At 43.7% G+C, this 23129-nt stretch overlaps 2 protein-coding genes across 2 annotated transcripts in view; one reads left to right on the top strand and one right to left on the bottom strand.

Moving 5' to 3' along the window:
• Positions 1–23129, bottom strand: part of LOC139536497 (V-type proton ATPase subunit S1-like protein) — a gene marked incomplete at its 5' end in the record, with an annotated part of 159742 nt that overhangs the window by 2872 nt on the left and 133741 nt on the right. Inside the window, one exon of the mRNA XM_071337050.1 lies at positions 65–105. Within this exon, the coding sequence (XP_071193151.1) occupies positions 65–105 (41 nt within the window). The remainder of the gene's footprint in view (positions 1–64; positions 106–23129) is intronic.
• LOC139536529 (small ribosomal subunit protein uS12) lies at positions 20595–22610 on the top strand. Its single transcript, XM_071337104.1, has 4 exons — positions 20595–21050; positions 21603–21762; positions 21947–22067; positions 22424–22610. The coding sequence occupies exons 1-4, from the start codon at positions 21047–21049 to the stop codon at positions 22568–22570; spliced, it is 432 nt and encodes a 143-aa protein (XP_071193205.1). The 5' UTR covers positions 20595–21046; the 3' UTR covers positions 22571–22610.

Raw genomic sequence — 23129 nt, 5'->3', positions numbered from 1 at the left:
TACACATCTCAAAATATAATTAAAACGTTCACATAATCAATTGACAATAAGGGAAATAACTCACTGTTTTGAACCCTGATATCTTGGGATGTGGGTCCCCCTAAACTGTAAATATAAGACAATAAATTATTCTTTCAGATGGTAGGCTGTAAGGTACTGGCTAAAGGACATCAATGTAAATCTCTCTTATATGATTACTAGGACGGGAGATATAGGGATAATGGTAGGATGAATATCAGGCATATACTTTATACAATCAAAACCATTTCAAGCATCGGGTTTGATACAGTTTATTACATACAGTGTCAAGAAAAAGTATGTGAACCCTTTGGAATTACCTGGTTTTCTGTTTAAATTGGTCATCAAATTCGATCTGATCTTCATCTAAGTCAATAACAATAGACAAACATAGTGTGCTTAAACTAATAACACACAAATTATTGTATTTTTCTTGTGTATATTGAATATATCATTTAAACATTCACAGTGTCGGTTGGGGAAAGTATGTGAACCCCTAGGCTAATGACTTCTCCTAAAGCTAATTGGAGTCAGGAGTCAGCTAACCTGGAGTCCAATCAATGAGACGAGATTGGAGATGTTGGTTAGAGCTGCCTTGCCCTATAAAAACACTCACAAAGTTTGAGTTTGCTATTCACAAGAAGCATTGCCTGATGTGAACCATGCCTCGAACAAAAGAGATCTCAGAAGACCTAAGATTAAGAATTGTTGACTTGCATAAAGCTGGAAAGGGTTACATAAGTATTTCTAAAAGCCTTGATGTTCATCAGTCCACGGTAAGACGAATTGTCTATAAATGGAGAAAGTTCAGCACTGTTGCTACTCTCCATAGGAGTGGCTGTCCTGCAAAGATGACTGCAAGAGCACAGCGCAGAATGCTCAATGAGGTTAAGAAGAATCATAGAGTGTCAGCCAAAGACTCACAGAAATCTCTGGAACATGCTAACATCTTTGTTGACGAGTCCACAATACGTAAAACACTCAACAAGAATGGTGTTCATGGGAGGACACCACGGAAGAAGTCACTGCTGTCCAAAAATAACAATGCTGCATCTCTGAAGTTTGCAAAAGTGCACCTGGATTTTCCACAGCGCTACTGGCAAAATATTCTGTGGACAGATTAAACTACAGTTGAGTTGTTCGGAAGGAACACACATCATTATGTGTGGAGAAAAAAAGGCACAGCACACCAACATCAAAACCTCATCCCAACTGTAAAGTATGGTGGAGGGAGCATCATGGTTTGGGGCTGCTTTGCTGCCTCAGCGCCTGGACAGCTTGCTATCATCGACGGGAAAATGAATTCCCAAGTTTATCAAGACATTTTGCAGGAGAATGTTAGGCTGTCTGTCCGCCAATTGAAGATCAACAGAAGTTGGGTGATTCAACAGGACAACGACCCAAAAGACATACTTTTCCCACCCTGGACTGTGAATGTTTACACGGTGTGTTCAATAAAGACATGAAAATGTGTAATTGTTTGTGTGATATTAGTTTAAGCAGACTGTGTTTGTCTATTGTTGTGACCTAGATGAAGATCAGATCAAATGGTATGACCAATTGATGTGATTCAGAAATCCAGATATTTCCAAAGGGTTCACATACTTTTCTTGCCACTGTGTATATATACAGTACCAGTCAAATGTTTGGACACGCCTACTCATTCAAGGGATTTTCTTTATTTTACTATTTTTTTTACATTGTATAATAATAGTGAAGACATCAAAACTATGAAATAACACATATGGATCATGTAGTAACCAAAAAAGTGTTAAAGAAATCAAAATATATTTTAGATTCTTCAAAGTAGCCACCCTTTGCCTTGATGACAGCTTTGCACACTCTTGACATTCTCTCAACCAGCTTCACCTGGAATGCTTTTCTAACAATCTTGAAGGAGTTCCCACATATGATGAGCACTTGTTGGCTGCTTTTCCTTCACTCTGTTGTCCAACTCATCCCAACCATCATAATGCTGTGGTAGCTATACTGGTTAAGTGTGCCTTGAATTCTAAATAAATCACTGACAATGTCACCAGCAACGCACCCCCAGACCATCACACCTCCTCCTCCATGCTTCACGTGGGAAACACACTTGTGGAGATCATCCGTTCACCTACTCTGCGTCTCATGAAGACACAGCAGTTGGAACCAAAAATATCACATTTGGACTCATCAGACCAAGGGACAGGTTTCTTGGCCCAAGCAAGTCTCTTATTCTTATTGGTGTCCTTTAGTAATGGTTTCTTTGCAGCAATTCGACCATGAAGTACTGATTCACGCAGTCTCCTCTGAACAGTTAATGTTGAGATGTTTCTGTTACTTGAACTCTGTGAAGCATTTATTTGGGCTGCAATTTATGAGACTAGTAATTCTAATGAACTTATCCTCTGCAGCAGAGGCAACTCTGGGTCTTCTTTTCCTGTGGCGGTCCTCATGAGAGCCAGTTTCATCTTAGCACTTGAGGGTTTTTGCGACAGCACTTGAAGAAACTTTCAAAGTTCTTGAAATGTTCCGTATTGACTGACCTTCATGACTTAAAGTAATGATGTACTGTCGTTTCTCTTTGCTTATTTGAGCTGTTCTTGCCATAATATGGACTTGATCTTTTACCAAATAGGGCTATCTTCTGTGTACCACCCCTACCTTGTCACAACACAACTGATTGGCTCAAACACATTAAGAAGGAAGGAAATTCCACAAGTTAACTTTTAACAAGGCACACCTGTTAATTGAAATGCATTCCAGGTGACTACCTCATGAAGCTGGTTGAGAGAATGCCAAGAGTGTGCAAAGCTGTCATCAAGGCAAAGGGTGACTACATTGAAGAATCTAAAATATATTTTGATTTGTTTTTCGGGTTACCACATGATTCCATATGTGTTATATCGTAGTTTTGATGTCTGCACCATTATTCTACAATGTAGAAAATATTAAAAATAAAGAAAAACCCTTGAATGAGTAGGTGTGTCCAAACTTTTGAGTGGTACTGTATTTAAAAAAACAACACTGGAACCATAGTTTGACCAAGCGGACATTGTGAGATGGTACCTTCTACATGGAAAACAAAATGTATAATAGTGTTTTAGAAATTTGGACGTGACTAAAAAAGAGACTTTCCCTAATAATGTATTTGGCCTAGTTTGCTCTTGTTGTGTTTTCCTCAACAGTGCAAGAGATTATCCTGTGACTAACTGTTTAAGCATCTAATCACTGCCATAATGCCAGATTAAATGAGCTTTGGGGAAACGCTAAAACCTGATTAAGGTTCTGCTCGATTAATCCTCCCAGACCATGGTGTCCTTACTGGGACTTAGGGGGGGCCAGCAGCCAGACCATGGTATCCTTATTAGGGCTCAGGGGGTTTAGTGTAGCTAGCAGACTACCCACCAGATCTGAGGCGGCTATCGAGGACTGGCAGGCAGCAGGGTTGTGGTCCTCAGGCAGTAAACTGAAATTCCAATTCCATTCTTCTTCATTGCTTTTCAATTAGGTACATTGGAATTTCAGTTAGGTTCCTGAATTGAAATGGAAATGACCCTAACCATGAATGGCAGACATTTGATGTGTGTGCGCACTTTAATATCAATGCAGATGTCTGAGCAGTGGGTGGCGAGCATCTGTAGTCATACACTGTGCTTGTATTCTTCATGGATCATAATCCCTTATCTGATATGTTTATTATTAAAAGCACGAGGGCAACATTTGACTTGACCCTGTAATAAGGCACTATGCTACCGCGTTGTTTGTGGTGATTTGTTTAATACTGTTACAGGCAGTCATATACTACTGTTAAAAACTATATTATTATCTATAACAGGAATAGATCATATTCGGTGTACCTCGGTGTAAAAGTGTAATTCTCTGACATTTGTGATTGAAATCCCAGCTGTGGGTGTATCTGTGTTGGGCTGGCTCAGTGATGTAACAAGACATTTGGGAGTTGACGAGGAGTGAGTGCTCTGTGTTCTTGTTCGCCAGCAGATGCCATTCTTACATAATAAAGTGACAAAACAACGAGTAATAATTTATCTGAACACAAGTGTCAAACTGAATTCGCTACACAGACCCACACGTCCTCACCAAAATCACTAACACAAGCAAAAAAATTGAGCTTTAATTCAAACGACTGAACCAATTGTGATGATCTAGAGTGGATAGCACAATCCTCCTCCCTTCTCCTCCCTCTATCCCAACCCCACCCTACCAGCAGCTTACAAATCCACTCGGTACTCTGCCCTGCTGCCATCACTGACTGGCTGCACCTGAGCATGTTATGGACCAGCCATTATGTAATCAATATGATGCGTTGATCATCTCTCTCTTTCACTTCACAATGCCTAGCATGTCATGTATACTGTGAGGGTAAGAGGGAATATTGCGGTGGACGCGCTGCTTTTAGACTGCCCCCTGTGCTCAGCTCAGCACGCTCATGCCCAGCTAAATCAAATCTGCTCTAAGACTAAAGCCCGTAATGCCCTACATGTTGCCACAAAGCCCCATCTGTGCAGGCGCGAATGCAGACAGGCTAAATAGCCTAATGCCCTTGAGGCAATATGTTGCCAATTACACATTTGTTTAAAAAAAAATATTAAGTCAGATATTCACTAACAGATGAGCACAAAGCACATATGTTTTACAGGTGCTGGGACACAGGGCGGCGAACTTTGGTAAACAAGGAGGGGAACGAATCTTTGTCTTTTTTTAGTTAAAGATACAAAATGTTAAGTAGTATTGTCCACGCTTCGTTTTTGCCTAAATGCACAAAAGACACCTTGACAAGTGAAATGAGCCTGAAAATGTTTCATTGATTATGTTTCTTCAGTTTTGCAATTGAAAAACCAGGTGACTTGGTTTACTGTATTCTGTGTATTCATCACCGGATTTAATCCCAATATCACACTGCTCTCCTACAGAAAGCATCAGAAGCCCCTGCTGTCTATTAAGGACAGGTTCACAGGAGGTTGTAGCCTAGCATGTCAGTCCAAATATGGTGGCTCCAGGCTCCCTACGGTATTCATTAAAGTTATATAAAACAACAATTCATGGGATATTGTATCCATGCTACTGAAATAACATAAACTGCAATAACATTGTCGATCAAAATAACCAAATTCAATTCAATTGATGTCCAATGAAACTCTACAAACAAATAAATGACGTAACTGAAGTAACAAATCTGTAGTTTAACATCATAGTTAACATATTTTATTTAATATATTATATATATATTCAGTAAAACTCATGAAAAGAGCTGTTACAGAAATGACAAAATTACTGTTTTTATATTATTTATTTTTACATTTTGATTACTAGATTGACAGCAGTGCAAGAGCTCAATAGAATAGAAATACTCAATCTAGCATATATGGATCTGTACTCAAATAGTGTAATTCTCAGAGGAAGGATGGCTCTGCGATATATAGCATGTGAGCATACAGAATATGACTCCATCTCATCCCTGATGTAACAGCTTTCATTCCTACCTATTTTTGTAGTGCATATATGGATTTGCCCTGTAAACTGATGCCTTCAGAGCAACACCAATGGATTTTCTCTTGTGTTTCACTGACAAATTCCTAGGACATTATAATTGCAGATGTGCACACTACAGTATAGTACAGTACAGTGCAGCACACAAGGTAAGAGGGAAATCACTACCACAATTGTTACAGATAAATAGAGACAATGCTTTTACAGATTCACATGCATTTTAAAACAGTCTGTTTCTCCTCATTCCCACGATCTCAATCACACTATGAAAGAACCTCATTCTCCCCCCACCCCCCTGCACATCCATCCATCCCCCTGCCTGACTCCAGCCTAGAGTTGAAATACCTCCTTTCATGCCTACCTTTTCTCCACAACAGCAGGCACTTGATCAAAAGACAAAGAAAGCTGCAGAAAAACGACAGAAAATAAATACAAATACATAAAGAGGTCTTGTTTTGCCATGGAGCCGGCCAGATGAGACTACGACTGATGATGACTGCTTCCTAATCTGCTTCGAAAACAGCCGAAGCCTAAGCCTACTGCTTGACAAGGGCAGCAGCCAATAGAAATCTAGATGGACTGGTAATTATGTGTCACGGTCACACCCACTCTCAGAACACACACACTCACACACAAAGACCAGCAGCTGTCCTCAAGAAAACTGACTCATAAATACACTGTTAATTATTTTGAATGTTCAAGGTCAGCATGCTTGCCAGTTTTTTCCCACAGTGAACGTGCCCCCTTGATTAAATGACCTAGATACCAGGCTGTCTCTATTGGAATTAATTAAAAGTATAAACTAGGGTTATCTGAAGAATAAAAAAAGCTCTGCATGAGAATAAGATCATGGGTTAATGAAGCAGTATGAAAATGAAATATGACGAAAGACACGTTAATTCAATGGAATTACATCCTCGTCACTGGCATACAGTTGACACTGGATGGATCTGTTCTCTTTCCAGACTGGCCTACCTTTCTGTCTGTACATCAGTGTCATGTCTTTGGCATCATTAAAACTGAGGACTAATCTTTATAAAAAATTCACTGTAATTATTATTACGTGATTAAACTACTTAACTGTAATTAACTAGGAAATCGGGGAAAATATTCAGATTACAAAGTTATAATTTTCCTAATATAACTTTCAGATATTTTAATATCTGATCACTTAGTCTTCTGATTAATGAATTCTACTTTACCTCACGTTAGCCTCATTCCAAACGTCGTAAATTGTTGGTTATCTGCACGAACCCAGTCTTCACTATGAGTCATCCATCCATCAATTGTCTTAAAATCATTTATTTACTAACTAAGTACTCACAGAAATGCATAACAAACAAACAAGATATGGTTACAAAGAAATGATCGGGGGATGTACCCTAGTGGGCTAAACCGGTATGGCGGCTTGTTAGACAGAGTGATAATTATAACAATTTAAATGCTAATTTTTTGCACATGAACGCTCACTCATTCGGGAACAATTGCAATTAATATATATATTTACGCTCAGTGTGTCATTGGGATCTCTGTTGAAAAGTTTGTTTCTGTTGGAGAGTTTGTCCGCTCTCTCTCTGTCGTGGTTAGAATGGATAGTTCAGAGTGACATTCATTCATGTCGTTATAGAATAGATGTTTTGGCGGTTGTCGGTCTTTGCGTTCAATGATACCAAATTCCTAGCTGCAGACTAGTAATTAATATCAAATACTTGTTCTTGTTCTGTCGGTATCGATAGTCTAAGAGTTTAACCACGTGGTATGGTTAAAAGATTCAACCATCTACTCAAACCTTAGCTTATACTCAGGTTTATGGTCTCCTATCAAACCTTGGCCCTCTCGTTATCGAGGTAAGCTGGTCTCCTCTCAAACCTTGGCCCTTTCGATATCGAGGTAAGCTGGTCTGGTGATAGAAAATCCAGGTGGGGGTTTTATTCGGGACATAGAAAAAGGCTGTCTCATGATGCCAGGTCTTGTCTGTGCCCCTGTGGACGTGCCAATGACTTAGTGAAACTTTTTAGGGAATTGGAGTTTCCTTCATTAAACAGTCCAAAATCACATTACACAATTTCACAAACAGTATCATCCTCACTCATTCATCTTATACAACAATTAGATGTAAGCCTCATATCTGAGGCTATTGTATAAACAGCGTTATGGTAATGTGGCCTTATTGTCTCCCATGAGTTTCACAAAATTGTACCAAACGGACCAGTTCGTAGCTGGATTCTTCACCGATCTTTTATACCTTCTCCAGAACATAAATGTCGTTCGGTTCTCCAGTTCTGTAAGGTGGAAGAAATTCATTTTTTCTCTCTATGAAACTCACTCTCTCTATACTGTGGCCATGAGGAGATAATCTCCTCCAGGAATTTACGACCTCTCTGACCACAGCAGCCTGAGTGTAACAGACAGAGAGAGGGGGATGGTGCTCGCTGTACCCAAAGAAGGCAACATCATGACATCAGTAACCTATGAATGATGGGATTGTACTACAATTTAAAAGTGGGGTAAAAAAAAAAACATAGCGTAGGCCTACATCAATGGAATTGTTTCATATTCTAATAATCTAAATAGTAATATAAGTATAAAATAGCGCAAAAGCATCATAACATACTTTATACTGAACAAAAATATAAACATAACATGTGAAGGGTTGGTCCCATGTTTCATAAGCTGAAATAAAAGATCCCAGAAATGTTCCATAAGCACAAAAGGCGTATTTCTCTCAAATTTTGTTCACAAATTTGTTTGCATCCCTGCTAGTAAGCATTTCTCCAAGATAATCCATCCACCTGGCAGGTGTGGCATATCAAGAAGCTGATTAAACAGAATGATCATTACACCGGTGCACCTTGGTCTGGGGACAATAAAAGGCCACTTTAAAATATAAAATTTTGTCATACAACACAATGCCACCATTGTCTCAAGTTTTGAGGGAGACTGCAATTGGCATGCTGACTGCAGGAATGTCCACCAGAGCGGTTGCTAGAGAATTGTATGGTAATTTCTCTACCATAAGCCGCCTCCAATGTGGTTTTAGTAAATTTGACAGTACGTCCAACCGGCCTCACAACCGCAGACCACGTGAGACCAGCCATCTGTCTGAGATCAGCCACCCGGACAGCTGATGAACCTGATGAGTATTTCTGTCTGTAATAAAAATTCATTCTGATTGGCTGGGCCTGGCTTTCCTGTGGGTGGGCCCCAGCCTAGTCATGTGAAATCCATGAATTAGGGCCTAATAAATGTATTTAAATTGACTGTTTTCCTTATATGAACTGTAACTCAGCAAAATCGTTCAAATTGTTGCATGTTGTGTTTATACTTTTGTTCAATATAATAGCAAATGCTCATGATATGTGTCATTTGAAAAACATTAAGGGGTGGTGGCACCTGTCAGTTGTCACAACAGTTGTCACGATAAAATAAGTTAAGAGGTTGAATTAAAGTGCCTGCTGCTGCTTACCTCAAATAATGTACCTCCCATTGGGTTTACTGAAGCTGTCACAACTTCAACCGAGGCAGGCTCTCCTTCCCGTTCGGGTGGCGCTCGGCGGTCGTCGTCACCGGCCTACTAGCTGCCACTGACTCTTTTTCCTCCCCCTCCTTATGTGTTTATTTGTATCACCTGTGTTCAGTTAATTGTTAATTAGTGTGGCTTTATTAGTCAGCCAGCCCGGACGCTTCTTTGTGCGGGATTGTTTCATTGTGGCTTTTGGATTTCGGGAGTGGATGTTATTATTGTGGACTGGGTTTGTTTATCGTGTCGTTGGACCGTTGTGTGTGACACCCAGTACGTCCGTGTTGGACATTGTGTTTGCAAGTTGAGTATTAAAAGACTCAACATATTGAAGCTCTGCTGTTCCTGCGTCTGACTTCGCACCTCCCGACACTCAGATCGTTACAGAATCCCGCACCAAAAATGGAGTCAGCAGGAGCAGCAGCCAACCCTCTCCCATCGATGGAGGAACGGGTTCTCCACCACACCACCGTCCTCCATCGGATCGGATCAGCCATGGACCAGATGATGGAGAGAATGGAGCGATGGGAGAGGAGTGGGCTCCTCTCTCCACCTTCGGCTCCCCTTCCACAGGACTCTCCATCCCCCGGCTCCAGCGCGCTCCGTCTTACGCTCCCGAGGGATTATGATGGAGCGGCGGCAGGGTGCCAGGGGTTCTTACTCCAGCTGGAGCTATACCTGGCCACTGTTCGCCCCACTCCCTCGGGAGCGGAGAGGGTGAGTGTCCTCGTCTCCTGCCTAACGGGTCGTGCTCTGGAGTGGGCCAACGCAGTCTGGAATGGCCCGGACTCAGCGAAGGAGCACTACCCGGAGTTTACCCGTCGTTTTCGTGCCGTGTTTGACCACCCCCCAGAGGGCCGAGCGGCGGGTGAGAGACTATTTCATCTCAGGCAGGAGAGGAGGAGCGCACAGGATTTCGCGCTGGAGTTCCGGACCTTGGCCGCGGGATCAGGGTGGAACGACAGGGCCCTTATTGACCACTACCGGTGTAGTCTCCGGGAGGACGTCCGCAGGGAGCTAGCGTGTCGGGACATCGCTCTGTCTTTGGATGAGCTTATCGACATGTCCATCCGACTGGACAATCTGCTGGCTGCCCGCGGGCGTTCGGAGAGGGTCCTGTGCGTTCCACCACCCAGCGCCCCGGCTCCCATCCCGATGGAGTTGGGAGGGGCCGCGCCTAGGGGTATCGGAGGAGGAGGCCTCCCCTGCACCAGCTGTGGTCGGAGAGGACACACGGCCGATCGGTGCTGGGGGGGTCTGTCTGGGAGTCGAGATGTCAGGCGGAACGCTTCTCGATCACCCCAGGTGAGTCAGCACCAAACTCACTCAGAACCCCCTGTCGGTCACATGTTTGTCTCAATTTTTTTCCTTGATTTTTTCCCCTCTTCCCAGCATAGGGCACTAGTCGATTCAGGTGCAGCTGGGAACTTTATGGATCGCGGACTCGTCCGAGAGTTGGGCGTTCCGCTCGTGCCGATAGATTCTCCCTTTCCCGTGCACTCCCTAGATAGCCGACCATTAGGGTCAGGGGTGGTCAGGGAGGCCACAGTTCCCCTGGACATGGTGACGCAGGGGAATCATAGGGAACGTATCAGTCTCTTTATTATTGATTCGCCTGCGTTTCCAGTGGTGCTGGGTATTCCCTGGTTGGCCCGGCACAATCCCAGTATTTCGTGGAGACAGGGGGTTCTCCAGGGGTGGTCAGAGGAGTGTTCTGGAAGGTGTCTGGGAGTTTCCATTGGTGCCACGTCGGTGGAGAGTCCAGACCAGGGTTCCACGGTGCGCATTCCCCCCGAGTATGCCGATTTGGCAATCGCTTTCTGTAAAAAGAAAGCGACGAAATTACCACCACATCGACCGGGTAGGGATTGTGCGATAGATCTCCAGGTTAACGCTGCGCTTCCCAAGAGTCACGTGTACCCTTTGTCCCAAGAGGAGACGTTGGCTATGGAGACATATGTCGCGGAGTCTCTGGGACAGGGGTACATTCGGCCCTCCATCTCACCCGTCTCCTCGAGTTTCTTTTTTGTGAAGAAGAAGGAGGGAGGTTTGCGTACGTGTATTGATTATAGAGGTCTAAATGCCATCACAGTGGGGTTTAGTTACCCACTACCTCTCATCGCTTCGGCGGTGGAATCATTTCACGGAGCGCAGTTCTTTACAAAACTGGACCTCAGGAGCGCGTACAGTCTGGTGCGTATTCGGAAAGGAGACGAGTGGAAAACCGCATTTAGTACCACATCGGGCCACTATGAGTACTGCGTCATGCCGTATGGGTTAAAGAATGCTCCAGCTGTTTTCCAATCCTTTGTAGACGACATTCTCAGGGACCTGCACGTGCAGGGGGTAGTTGTGTATATCGATGACATTCTGATCTACTCAACTACTCAAGCCGCGCATGTATCTCTGGTGCGCAAAGTGCTTGGCAGACTGCTGGAGCATGACCTATACGTCAAGGCTGAGAAGTGTGTGTTCTCCAAACAAGCCGTCTCCTTCCTGGGTTATCGCATTTCCACCTCGGGGGTGGTGGTGGAGAGTGACCGCATAAAGGCCGTGCGTAATTGGCCGACTCCAACCACGGTGAAAGAGGTGCAGCGGTTTTTGGGTTTTGCCAACTACTACCGGAGATTTATCCGGGGCTTTGGTCAGGTAGCGGCTCCCATTACCTCACTGCTAAAGGGGGGCCCGGTGCGGTTGCGGTGGTCAGCGGCGGCGGACGGAGCTTTCAACAGGTTGAAGGCTCTGTTCACGGATGCTCCCGTGTTGGCGCACCCGGATCCCTCTTTAGCATTCATAGTGGAGGTGGACGCGTCCGAGGCTGGGGTGGGTGCCGTGCTATCACAGCGCTCGGGTACGCCACCAAAACTCCGCCCCTGCGCTTTCTTCTCTAGTAAGCTCAGTGCAGCGGAGCGTAACTATGATGTGGGGGATCGGGAGTTGTTAGCGGTGGTCAGGGCTCTGAAGGTGTGGAGACACTGGCTTGAGGGGGCTAAGCACCCTTTTCTCATCTGGACCGACCACCAGAATCTGGAGTATATTCGGGCAGCTCGGAGACTGAACCCGCGTCAGGCAAGGTGGGCCATGTTTTTCACCCGGTTTAGATTCACGTTGTCCTACAGACCCGGTTCCCAAAACGTAAAGGCTGACGCACTGTCTCGCCTTTACGACACGGAGGATAGGACCACCGAGCCCACTCCCATCATCCCCGCCTCGAGGCTGATAGCGCCAGTGGTATGGGAGGTGGACTCGGACATCGAGCGGGCGTTACGGGCGGAACCCGCGCCTCCTCAGTGCCCGGCGGGCCGTAAGTACGTACCGCTTGGTGTTCGGGACCGGCTGATTCGGTGGGCTCATGTCCTACCCTCCTCGGGTCACCCTGGGGTGACGAGGACAGTGGGGAGCCTTCGGGGAAGGTATTGGTGGCCTACCTTAGCTCGGGACGTTAGGGTTTATGTCTCCTCCTGTTCGGTATGCGCTCAGAGTAAGGCTCCTAGGCACCTTCCTAGAGGGAAGTTGCAACCCCTCCCCGTTCCACAACGGCCATGGTCTCATCTGTCCGTGGACTTCCTGACCGATCTTCCCCCTTCTCAGGGAAACACTACGGTTCTGGTAATTGTGGATCGGTTTTCTAAGTCCTGCCGTCTCCTCCCGTTGCCCGGTATCCCTACTGCCCTACAGACTGCGGAAGCCTTATTCACTCACGTCTTCCGGCACTACGGGGTGCCGGAGGACATCGTTTCTGATCGGGGCCCCCAGTTCACGTCCCGAGTATGGAGGGCGTTCATGGAGCGTCTGGGGGTCACGGTCAGCTTGACTTCCGGTTTTCACCCCGAGAGTAATGGGCAGGTGGAGAGAGTGAACCAGGAGGTGGGTAGGTTTCTGCGGTCCTATTGCCAGGACCGGCCAGGGGAGTGGGCGAGATACATTCCCTGGGCCGAGATGGCTCAGAACTCACTACGCCACTCCTCTACTAATGTGTCCCCCTTTCAGTGTGTGTTGGGGTACCAGCCGGTCCTGGCACCATGGCATCCGAGCCAGACTGAGGCTCCTGCGGTGGAGGAGTGGGTACAGCGCTCCAAGGAGACCTGGAGGGCCGTCCAGGAGTCCCTTCAACAAGCCACTAGGAGGCAGAAGAGGAGCGCTGACCGCCACCGCAGTGAGGCTCCCGTGTTTGTACCGGGGGAAAGGGTCTGGCTCTCGACCCGAAACCTACCCCTCCGCTTGCCCTGCCGGAAGCTGAGGCCGCAGTGTGTAGGGCCCTTCAAAGTCCTGAGGAGAATAAACGAGGTGTGTTATCGATTAAAACTCCCTTCCTATTATCGTATTAACCCCTCGTTTCATGTGTCTCTCCTCAGGCCGGTGGTAGCTGGTCCCCTGCAGGACGGTGAGGTGCCGGAGGTCCCTCCCCCCCCTCTGGACATCGAGGGGTCCCCGGCGTACACGATACGGGCCATTCTGGACTCGAGACGCCGGGTGAGGGGCCTGCAGTACCTCGTGGACTGGGAGGGGTACGGTCCTGAGGAGAGGTGCTGGGTACCGGTGGAGGACATTTTGGATCCATCTATGTTAAGGGATTTCCATCGCCTCCATCCGGATCGCCCCGCGCCTCGTCCTCCGGGTCGACCTCGAGGCCGGTGTCGGCGCGCTGCGGGAGCCGCGCGTCAGAGGGGGGGTACTGTCACGACTTCAACCGAGGCAGGCTCTCCTTCCCGTTCGGGTGGCGCTCGGCGGTCGTCGTCACCGGCCTACTAGCTGCCACTGACTCTTTTTCCTCCCCCTCCTTATGTGTTTATTTGTATCACCTGTGTTCAGTTAATTGTTAATTAGTGTGGCTTTATTAGTCAGCCAGCCCGGACGCTTCTTTGTGCGGGATTGTTTCATTGTGGCTTTTGGATTTCGGGAGTGGATGTTATTATTGTGGACTGGGTTTGTTTATCGTGTCGTTGGACCGTTGTGTGTGACACCCAGTACGTCCGTGTTGGACATTGTGTTTGCAAGTTGAGTATTAAAAGACTCAACATATTGAAGCTCTGCTGTTCCTGCGTCTGACTTCGCACCTCCCGACACTCAGATCGTTACAGAAGCCTATGACTCCTTGAATTATGTAGCTCTGTAGTTGTTTAAATTAGACCAATAATAAAGCAAGATGGCTTTTAGAGCTTGTCTTATCAAAGTAGTCTAGTGATGGGCGGTCCAGTAGACTGGGACAGGCATGAGCCACTGCCATCTAGGCTACTGCTAAAAAGAAAACATTTTAAAAGCATCTCATTTACTTCACCAGTGGTGAAGAACATGTTACTAGTTGCAGTAGAGGCTAATAATATGACAATCTGTGGTAGAGGTTTGGGATTTCACCCTCACTGGATTATTGACCTCTGCCTGCCCTGACCCTGCGACTGCCTGCTGTTCTGGACCCTTTGCACCTTCTCTGGATTACTGACCCCTGCCTGCCTTTGACCTGTCGTTTTCCTGCCCCTGTATTAGAATTAAACTTTTGTTTCTTCGACACTGTCTGCATCTGGGTCATACCTGAAATGTGATAATTTCAATACAAGGCAATAACAAACATATTGTTATATTAATATATTACAAAATAATAGTTTATACACCTATTTATATTGAGAGGTGGCTGTCCCAAACCCTGACTCCTAGAATTAATGTTTGAAAATAAAGCAATTCATTATTTATTTCAATAGAATATCTTGAGGTGTTCTATTATTACATTTAAAGAAAGGTCTATAATGTGCTATTCTGTAGTGTACGAGTTCACTCTACTTGAGTTTCTTACAATTGAAATAAGGGTCAATGGACTCTTCATCTAGTGGTCTTGGTCTTGAGACCACTCAAGACCACATAAAGTCAGTCTTTAACTTGTCATGGTCTAAACTCACTGGATCTGGGTCTGGATCTAGGGACAAATGTCCTGGTGTAAATCTTGGTCTTGGCTCTGATCATTGGCTGATCACTCCCGACCCATAGGAATCCACAATCAGTTGAATATTTTAAACGGTGGAAGCCCTCAATGACAATGTCTAGAGTCCTCCATTTATCTGATTGACACATGACACTGAAACCCCTGTTATTCTGCCAAAATAAAGATAGGTAAAGTGATCATTTTAACTTTTAACAACATAATTAATTAGATGCATAAGTAATTAAATCAATTACGTTTCAGATTCATACAATTAACATTGAACATTTTACAGAGAACAATAGAGATTATACAGTGCCTTAAAAGAACAAACTCCCTCACGACGCCAGGTCAGCGGAGTCAATCACCACCTTCCGGAGACACCTGAAACCCCACCTCTTTAAGGAATACCTAGGATAGGATAAAGTAATCCTTCTAACCCCCCCCCCCCCTTAAAAGAGTTAGATGCACTATTGTAAAGTGGTTGTTCCACTGGATATCATAAGGTGAATGCACCAATTTGTAAGTCGCTCTGGATAAGAGCGTCTGCTAAATGACTTAAATGTAAAATGTAAATGTAAAAAGTATTCTTGGTGTTTTTTCCTATTTTGTTGCATTACAACCTGTAATTTAAATGGATTTTTATTTGGTTTTCATATAATGAACATACACAAAATAGTCCAAATGTATTTATCTTTTTAAACAGAAAAGTGGTGCATATGTATTCACCCTTTTGCTATGAAGCCCCTAAATAAGATCTGGTTCAACCAATTTCCTTCAGAAGTCCTTCAGAAGTAAATAAACTCCACCTGCGTGCAATCTAAGTGTCACATGATCTGTCGCATGATCTCAGTATATATACACCTGTTCTGAAAGGCCCCAGAGTCTGAAACACCACTAAGCAAGGGGCACCACCAAGAAAGCGGCACCATGAAGACCAAGGAGCTCTCCAAACAGGTCAGTGGCAAAGTTGTGGAGAAGTACTGATCAGGATTGGGTTATAAAAAAAATATCTGAAACTTTGAACATCCGACTGAGCACCATTAAATCCATTATTAAAAAATGGAAAGAATATGGCACCACAACAAACCTGCCAAGAGAGGGCCCCCCACCAAAACTCACGGACCAGGCAAGGATGGCATTAATCAGAGGCAACAAAGAGACCAAAGAAAACCCTGAAGGAGCTGCAAAGCTCCACAGCGGAGATTGGAGTATCTGTCCATAGGACCACTTTAAGCCGTACACTCCACAGAGTTGGGCTTTGCGGAAGAGTGGCAAGAAAAAAAGCCATTGCTTCAAGAAAGAAATAAGCAAACACTTTGGGTGTTTGCCAAAAGGAATGTGTGAGACTCCCCAAACATATGGAAGAAGGTACTCTGGTCAGACACTAAAATTGAGCTTTTTGGCCATCAAGGAAAAAACTGTCTGGCGTAAACCCAACACCTCTCATCACCGCGAGAACATAATCCCCACAGTGAAGCATGGTGGTGGCAGCATCATGCTGTGGGGATGTTTTTCATTGGCAGGGACTGGGAAACTGGTCAGAATTGAAGGAATGATGGATGGCGCTACATACAGGGAAATTCTTGAGGGAAACCTGTTTCAGCCTTCCAGAGATTTGAGACTGGGACGGAGGTTCACCTTCCAGCAGGACAATGACCGTAAGCATACTGCTAAAGCAACACTCAAGTGGTTTAAGGGGAAACATTTAAATGTCTTGGAATGGCCTAGTCAAAGCCCAGACCACAATCCAATTGAGAATCTGTGGTATGACTAAACTTCTTGACGCACGGATCCCGTTACCGGGATAATTTAACAACCGCTAAACTGCAGAGCGCCAAATTGAAAAAAAAAAAACCGAAATATTTATAATCATGAATTCACAAGTGAAATATACCAAAACACAGCTTAGCTTGTTGTTAATCCACCTATCATGTCAGATTTTGAAAATATGCTTTACAGCGAAAGCAATCCAAGCGTTTGAGTTTATCAATCACTAGACAAAACACTAAGAACAGCTAGCCGCAAGTTAGCTTGGTCACGAAAGTCAGAAAAGTAATAAAATGAATCGCTTACCTTTGATAATCTTCGGATGTTTGTACTCACGAGACTCCCAGTTACACAATAAATTTTATTTTTGTTCGATAAAGATTAGTTTTATAACCAAAAACCGCCATTTGGTTTGCGCGTTATGTTCAGAAAACCACAGGCTCGTTCCGGTCCTGAAGGGCAGACGAAAATTCCAAAAAGTATCCGTAATGTTCGTAGAAACATGTCAAAGGTTTTTTATAATCAACCCTCAGGTTGTTTTTAACATACATAATCGATAATATTTAAACCGGACGGTAACCTATTCAATACTACAGAGAAAGTAAATGTCGAGCTACATCTGTCGCACGCAGGAACTAATCAAAGGACACCTGACGTGTTTTGAAAAATCTCGCTAATTTTTCAAAATAAAAGCTTGAAACTGTCTAAAGCCTGGTCACAGCCTGAGGAAGCCATTGGAAAAGGAATCTGGTTGATACCCCTTTAAATGGAGGGGCAGGCAACGGAACAGGGATTTTTCCAAATAAAAGGCACTTCCAGGTTGGATTTCCTCAGGTTTTCGCCTGCAAAATCAGTTCTGTTATACTCACAGACAATATTTTGACCGTTTTGGAAACTTTCGAGTTTTCTATCCTAATCTCTCAATTATATGCATATTCTAGCATCTGCACCTGAGAAATAGTCCGTTTACCTTGGGAACGTTATTTTTCCAAACATAAGAATTCTGCCTCCTAGCTGAAAGAGGTTAAAGATTGCTGTACACCAGCGGAACCCATCCAACTTGAAGGAGCTGGAGCAGTTTTACGTTTTACGTTGAAGAATGGGCAAAAATCTCAGTGGCAAGATGTGCCAAGCTTATAGACATACCCCAAGAGACTTGCAGCTGTAAGTGCTGCAAAAAGGTGGCTCTACAAAGTATTGACTTTGGGGGAGTGAATAGTTATGCACTCTCAAGCTTTCAGTTTTTTGTCTTATTTCTTGATGGTTTCACAATAAAAAATATTTTGTATCTTCAAAGTGGTAGGCATGTTGTGTAAATCAAATGATACAACCCCCCCCCCCCCCCCCCCAAAAAAAACCATTTTAATTCCAGGTTGTAAGGCAACAAAATAGGAAAAATGCCAAGGGGGGTGAATACTTTCGCAAGCCACTGTATTTCTCCAAATAAAATGTTACGGTTTTGAAAATCAGGTTAAGTGTCATGTCTTTACTGTTTTGTTAATTTGGTATGCAAATAATTTTTCTAAAATGTATCTGTAATAGAAGGTTTATCAAAATGATCATTTCGGTAATTTATACCTTTTATTGCAACTTTTTCAATAGTGACAAATTTAGTGGTATGGTAAGGAATTCAGGTAAATAATTTTTCAAATATGCAATACAAAGTGTGTGAGTAGTATGTCTACCTGACATATGTTGGGAGACATGTGCTGAAATTTTGGGAAAAATATGATTTTTCAACCCCCAATTTGCACAAAACATTATTTTGGGGGTTTTAAGAATGTCTCTTCAGATGGTTTGTGCTATCTGGGATCCTTAGGATATTCCTACCCTAAAACCCTAACCTTATCCCCCCCCCCCCCCCCCCCCTTGCTAGCTAGCGGAACCATTGGGGAGAAGCTAGCTACAATTTGCTAATATACTTTCTACTGAGCACTACATTACATGATGTAAATACAAACATGAATTGTGTTATCAGCTAGTAATATTTCCCTCATAGAACTTAGAAGACAGTGGCTAGAGGTCCGTGTGTGGAGGCTCTGAGTACCTGCTGTTTTTCTTATTGCACCCACCTGGTGTCCCATCTCTGCCAGTCCCTGATTGGGAAGAATGGACATCTTTTTATCTATCTTTTCATATACTAACTGGCCACCAGACTAAAGAAACTAAAGCAATGGAACTGAACTAATGGAATAGCAATAACTATAATGTTAGCAATGAGAATATGGTATGAGAGATATAAAATAAAAAAAAGTTAAGTATTTGGCTGCTTAGATTTAATTTATATGTTGTTTTTAAGGGAAAAAAATAACAACAGAGTGGAACCATTGCTCACCTAATATAAAGTCAAAGTCTCTCCACCCCATCCTCTCCCCTTTTTCTCTTCTGTCTCTAGTGTCTCCTCTCCCCTCCCCTCCTCGCTTCCTTTCCACTTCCCTCAATTTTTTATCTCCTTTCTCTTCTCCTGAAAAAGTAAAAAATTGTGACTGTAGATGGATAAGTTAGACCTACCCCTTATGCACTTGTAGATATGTTTGGATAGGTGTAAGTATTATGATAATGGCTGATACAAACCTAACCCTTGTTTGATTGGTTAGTCTATAGTCCTAGATTTGTTTTATCTGCTTTGTTGTTTTTTCCCCAACATTATTTAGTGTGCTGTTTTGTATGTTAGGATGTGTTATGTATTTTTAGATGTGTGTGTGTGTGATAACTCCCACTGATCTTGTTTCCAGCATCTGGGTTCTTGTGTTTCTCTTAAGCCTTCTGTTCTGTGAGAGACAAACCACACCACAATGAGAACATTTTCTTTGTCAGAGGCCATATTGTAGAATGGAAATAAATGTTAACTGTCCCGTAGATAATCATATATTAAGAGTTACCCGTCTAACAGAACACAGAGGGTATTCTTTAATGGAAGCCTCCAACATAATCCAGGTAGAATCAGGAATTCCTCAGGGCAGCTGTCTAGGCCCCTTTTTCAAACTTTACTAACGACATGCCACTGGCTTTGTGTAAAGCCAGTATGTCTATGTATGCGGATAACTAAACACGTCAGCTACTACAGCGACTGAAATGACTGCAACATGTTAGTTTTTTTAAACATAACTATTATTTAACTAGGCAAGTCAGTTAAGAACAAATTCTTATTTACAATGATGGCCTACACCGGCCAAACACGGACGACGCTGGGCCAATTGTGCGCCACCCTATGGGACTCCCAATCACGGCCGGTTGTGATACAGCTTGGATTCGAACCAGGCTGTAGTGATGCCTCACGCACTGAGATGCGGTGCCTTAGGCATATTAGATTTTGCGTTGTAGATATGTGGTGGTGGAGTAGTGGCCTGAGTGCACACACTTAATGCGTTGTGAAATATGTTGAATTTAATGTAATGTTTTTTAAATTGTTTAACTGATTTTAATTTTTCTGGACCCCAGGAAGAGTAGCTGCTGCCAAGGGGATCCATTACAAATACAAAATAGAAATAGAAAACAATCTTTATTTTGATAGTATTCTTGAATAATCTCATTGTCTACAGTATGGGCTGGTTTCCCAGACTCAGATTACACCTAGTCCTGGACAAAAAGCATGCTCAATATAAAAGTATTGATTTGTCCAGGACTAGGCTTAAGACAGGAGAGGGACAGAGGAGAGGAAGAGGGTGAAATGGAATATACAGTATGGGCCAGGCACGTCATAGAAAAGAAGGGGGTTAGTGGGAGCATGCAGATAAAACCCAGTACACCAGATGAGACAAGCTGACCATGGGTCCATGGCAAATAAACACTACTGTAGTATAAACACTGGAGACTGGGACAGGGGGATCGAGAGACAATGTGGCTCCGTCCAACCCCACCCCTGAGTGCAACAAGCCATGCACTTAGCACCTGTAATCGAGTCAGCGGTATGAAATTCCAGTTGAGAGTGGGGAGCCGACCAAGCAGAGACGGAAAGGATGGTTTATCAATCCAGTACTTTTGGACCTGATGCCTCTCTGCTTGGCTTTCAGCATTGATGAATTAGGGAACTAAAGCCCTGTCCATTTTCAGACTTGTTTGACTGCACTTTAAATCAGGCATTTAAAACACCCCCTCGTTATTACACTTACTTAATCAAACATAGCTATTCATATAGTATACATGTGATATTTCCTTAAATTGTGTATTTTAAAACGGGTTGCTTAAAATTGAGCTATATTTAAATTGCATTTTGAAAAAAGAGCTAGCTCAAACAGGCACTTTATTAGCCACCTCTGGGGTCCTGAGAAGAGACATTGCCGCGGAGGAGTCTGGGATTCTTCCTTTCTAGCCGTGGCTCGTAATCTGCAAACATGGGTACGATCATTTTCCCTTTTTTTAACGGAACGATTACAAGATATAGTCATATTCCTTACATTGATATGGAATAAGGATGTCCTCTTACCAACTTTCAGTATAATCGTGGAAAAACGGGCTGTATTTGTACGCATATTTTCTAAATTTTACGGACAAATAGCGCGAGTTTCGCAACGTGGAGAGGGCCAGTAGCATGGCATGGGGTTCGGCAAGCGCTTCCCCCCACTGCCTTACGTTTCAGTCACCAAGCATTTACGAAGCCTGCTGGCTAGTTACTGAATTTTGGTTACAAAGTGATAGAAAAACAGCAGCGAACTGCATTAATCTGGCTAACTGGCGAATATATCTAGCAATGAACTAGGTAAATTGTTAGCTGCTGGATTGTCCGCACTTAACGTTAGTCATATGCGTTAAGCTACTGTAGCTCGATGTCTATTTTAGCTAACGTTAGCCAGGTTCTCTAGACTCCATTTGTAGGTATGTGTTGACCTATGTTTTTCTAGTCGACTTAGTTCACGCCATGATTTTAACTTAACCGTTCTATTTCCCCAGGAAAGTGTCGCGGTCTGCGTACAGCCAGGAAGCTGCGTAACCATCGTCGTGAACAGAGATGGCATGATAAACAGTACAAGAAGGCCCATCTCGGCACTGCACTGAAGGCTAACCCCTTCGGAGGCGCTTCCCACGCCAAGGGAATCGTACTTGAGAAAGTGTAAGTAGTTCGCTAACGTTACATCACAACACTCCTAATGAGTGTTCACTAATAACCATGCAAACTTTAATCCAGTGAAAGCTATGTGAATGCTGTATGATCAACTATGTACAGTGCACTAAATGCCATCTTTCATATACTGTCAGTCTGAAGTGTCGACGACTCTCCCCAATTCTTCTTACAGAGGTGTTGAAGCTAAGCAGCCCAACTCTGCCATTAGGAAGTGTGTCAGGGTCCAACTGATCAAGAATGGCAAGAAGATCACTGCCTTTGTCCCAAATGATGGTTGCTTGAATTTCATTGAGGTAAGAGTCAAACCCAACATTGCATCCATCTTACCAAAGAACAGTGTACCGGTAACTATTTGTAGGATGTTGTGGATTGCCTCATATTTGGAATAAGCAGAGATTGATAAATTCCTAGAACATTAGCTAACTTGCCGGATATTTTAGGATCTGACGGACATAGTTGGGTAGCCATATAAACCAATGTTTTATACTCTGCCTGATATCCACTACAATGACAAATGGGACTCCCCATAAGTAATCTAAGAATATGCAGGTGGTGTGTTCAGGGACAATAATTTTGATATTCAAAGTTGACTGATGCATATTGTCTGGTGTTGTCCTGTGTATTTAGTTTGTTTCCTTTGGTCTTTCAGGAAAACGACGAGGTTCTGGTGGCAGGATTCGGTCGTAAGGGACATGCCGTCGGTGATATCCCCGGTGTCCGTTTCAAGGTGGTCAAAGTGGCTAACGTCTCCCTGCTGGCCCTTTACAAAGGCAAGAAGGAGAGACCCAGATCTTAAACAGTTCTTACTGTGAAATCAATAAATTATGTTTTCACAATTTGTCGGTTTGTTGTGCTTTTTGTTTTCCCCCATATATATATTTTAGTTGCAGGGATGGGTAACTGATCCTAGGGGCGGTATGTATGGTGTTTTCTGTATAATAAAAAAAATCCCAGATCAGCATCTTTAGACCTGGGATACATACCGCTTGTGCACTTGAAAGAACTGGCTGTGAGACTGTCCCCAGAGGACTTAAGTTGCCCATCCTTGTACCAGTCTCGTTTGAGCGGCTTCTCTGATTCACTTGTTACATGTCCAAGTTGATGGACTACTTTTTTCATTTGAAGAACAAGTTCATGGATTTAGGTTGTGAGAAACCATTTCTCTTGGCTCTTTTGTGTAGCGTTGGATCATGCCAGATTGCTTTGTGTGGGTTCAGGCATTTGCTGCTACACTCATGCTCCATTGGAAGTTTTATTTATAGCTTGTCAGGAGGGATTGTAATGGTTTGACATCGTTCGGTGTCTTGATTTGTTCATAGAACAGATGCATTTTATATTCTGTCAAGTTGTCATGT

Source organism: Salvelinus alpinus, chromosome 12, assembly GCF_045679555.1.
Source record: "Salvelinus alpinus chromosome 12, SLU_Salpinus.1, whole genome shotgun sequence".
In the NCBI taxonomy this organism is placed as follows: Eukaryota; Metazoa; Chordata; class Actinopteri; order Salmoniformes; family Salmonidae; genus Salvelinus; species Salvelinus alpinus.
The sequence above is the reverse complement of the archived record's forward strand: the minus strand, read 5'-3'. Positions and strand labels throughout refer to the sequence as shown.

What these genes read in the sequence shown, in the direction of transcription:
- LOC139536529 (XM_071337104.1), top strand. An exon ending in GGAATCGTACTTGAGAAAGT is followed by an intron (nt 21,763 to 21,946) that starts GTAAGTAGTTCG and finishes TTCTTCTTACAG; the next exon opens with AGGTGTTGAAGCTAAGCAGC. An exon ending in GTTGCTTGAATTTCATTGAG is followed by an intron (nt 22,068 to 22,423) that starts GTAAGAGTCAAA and finishes TTGGTCTTTCAG; the next exon opens with GAAAACGACGAGGTTCTGGT.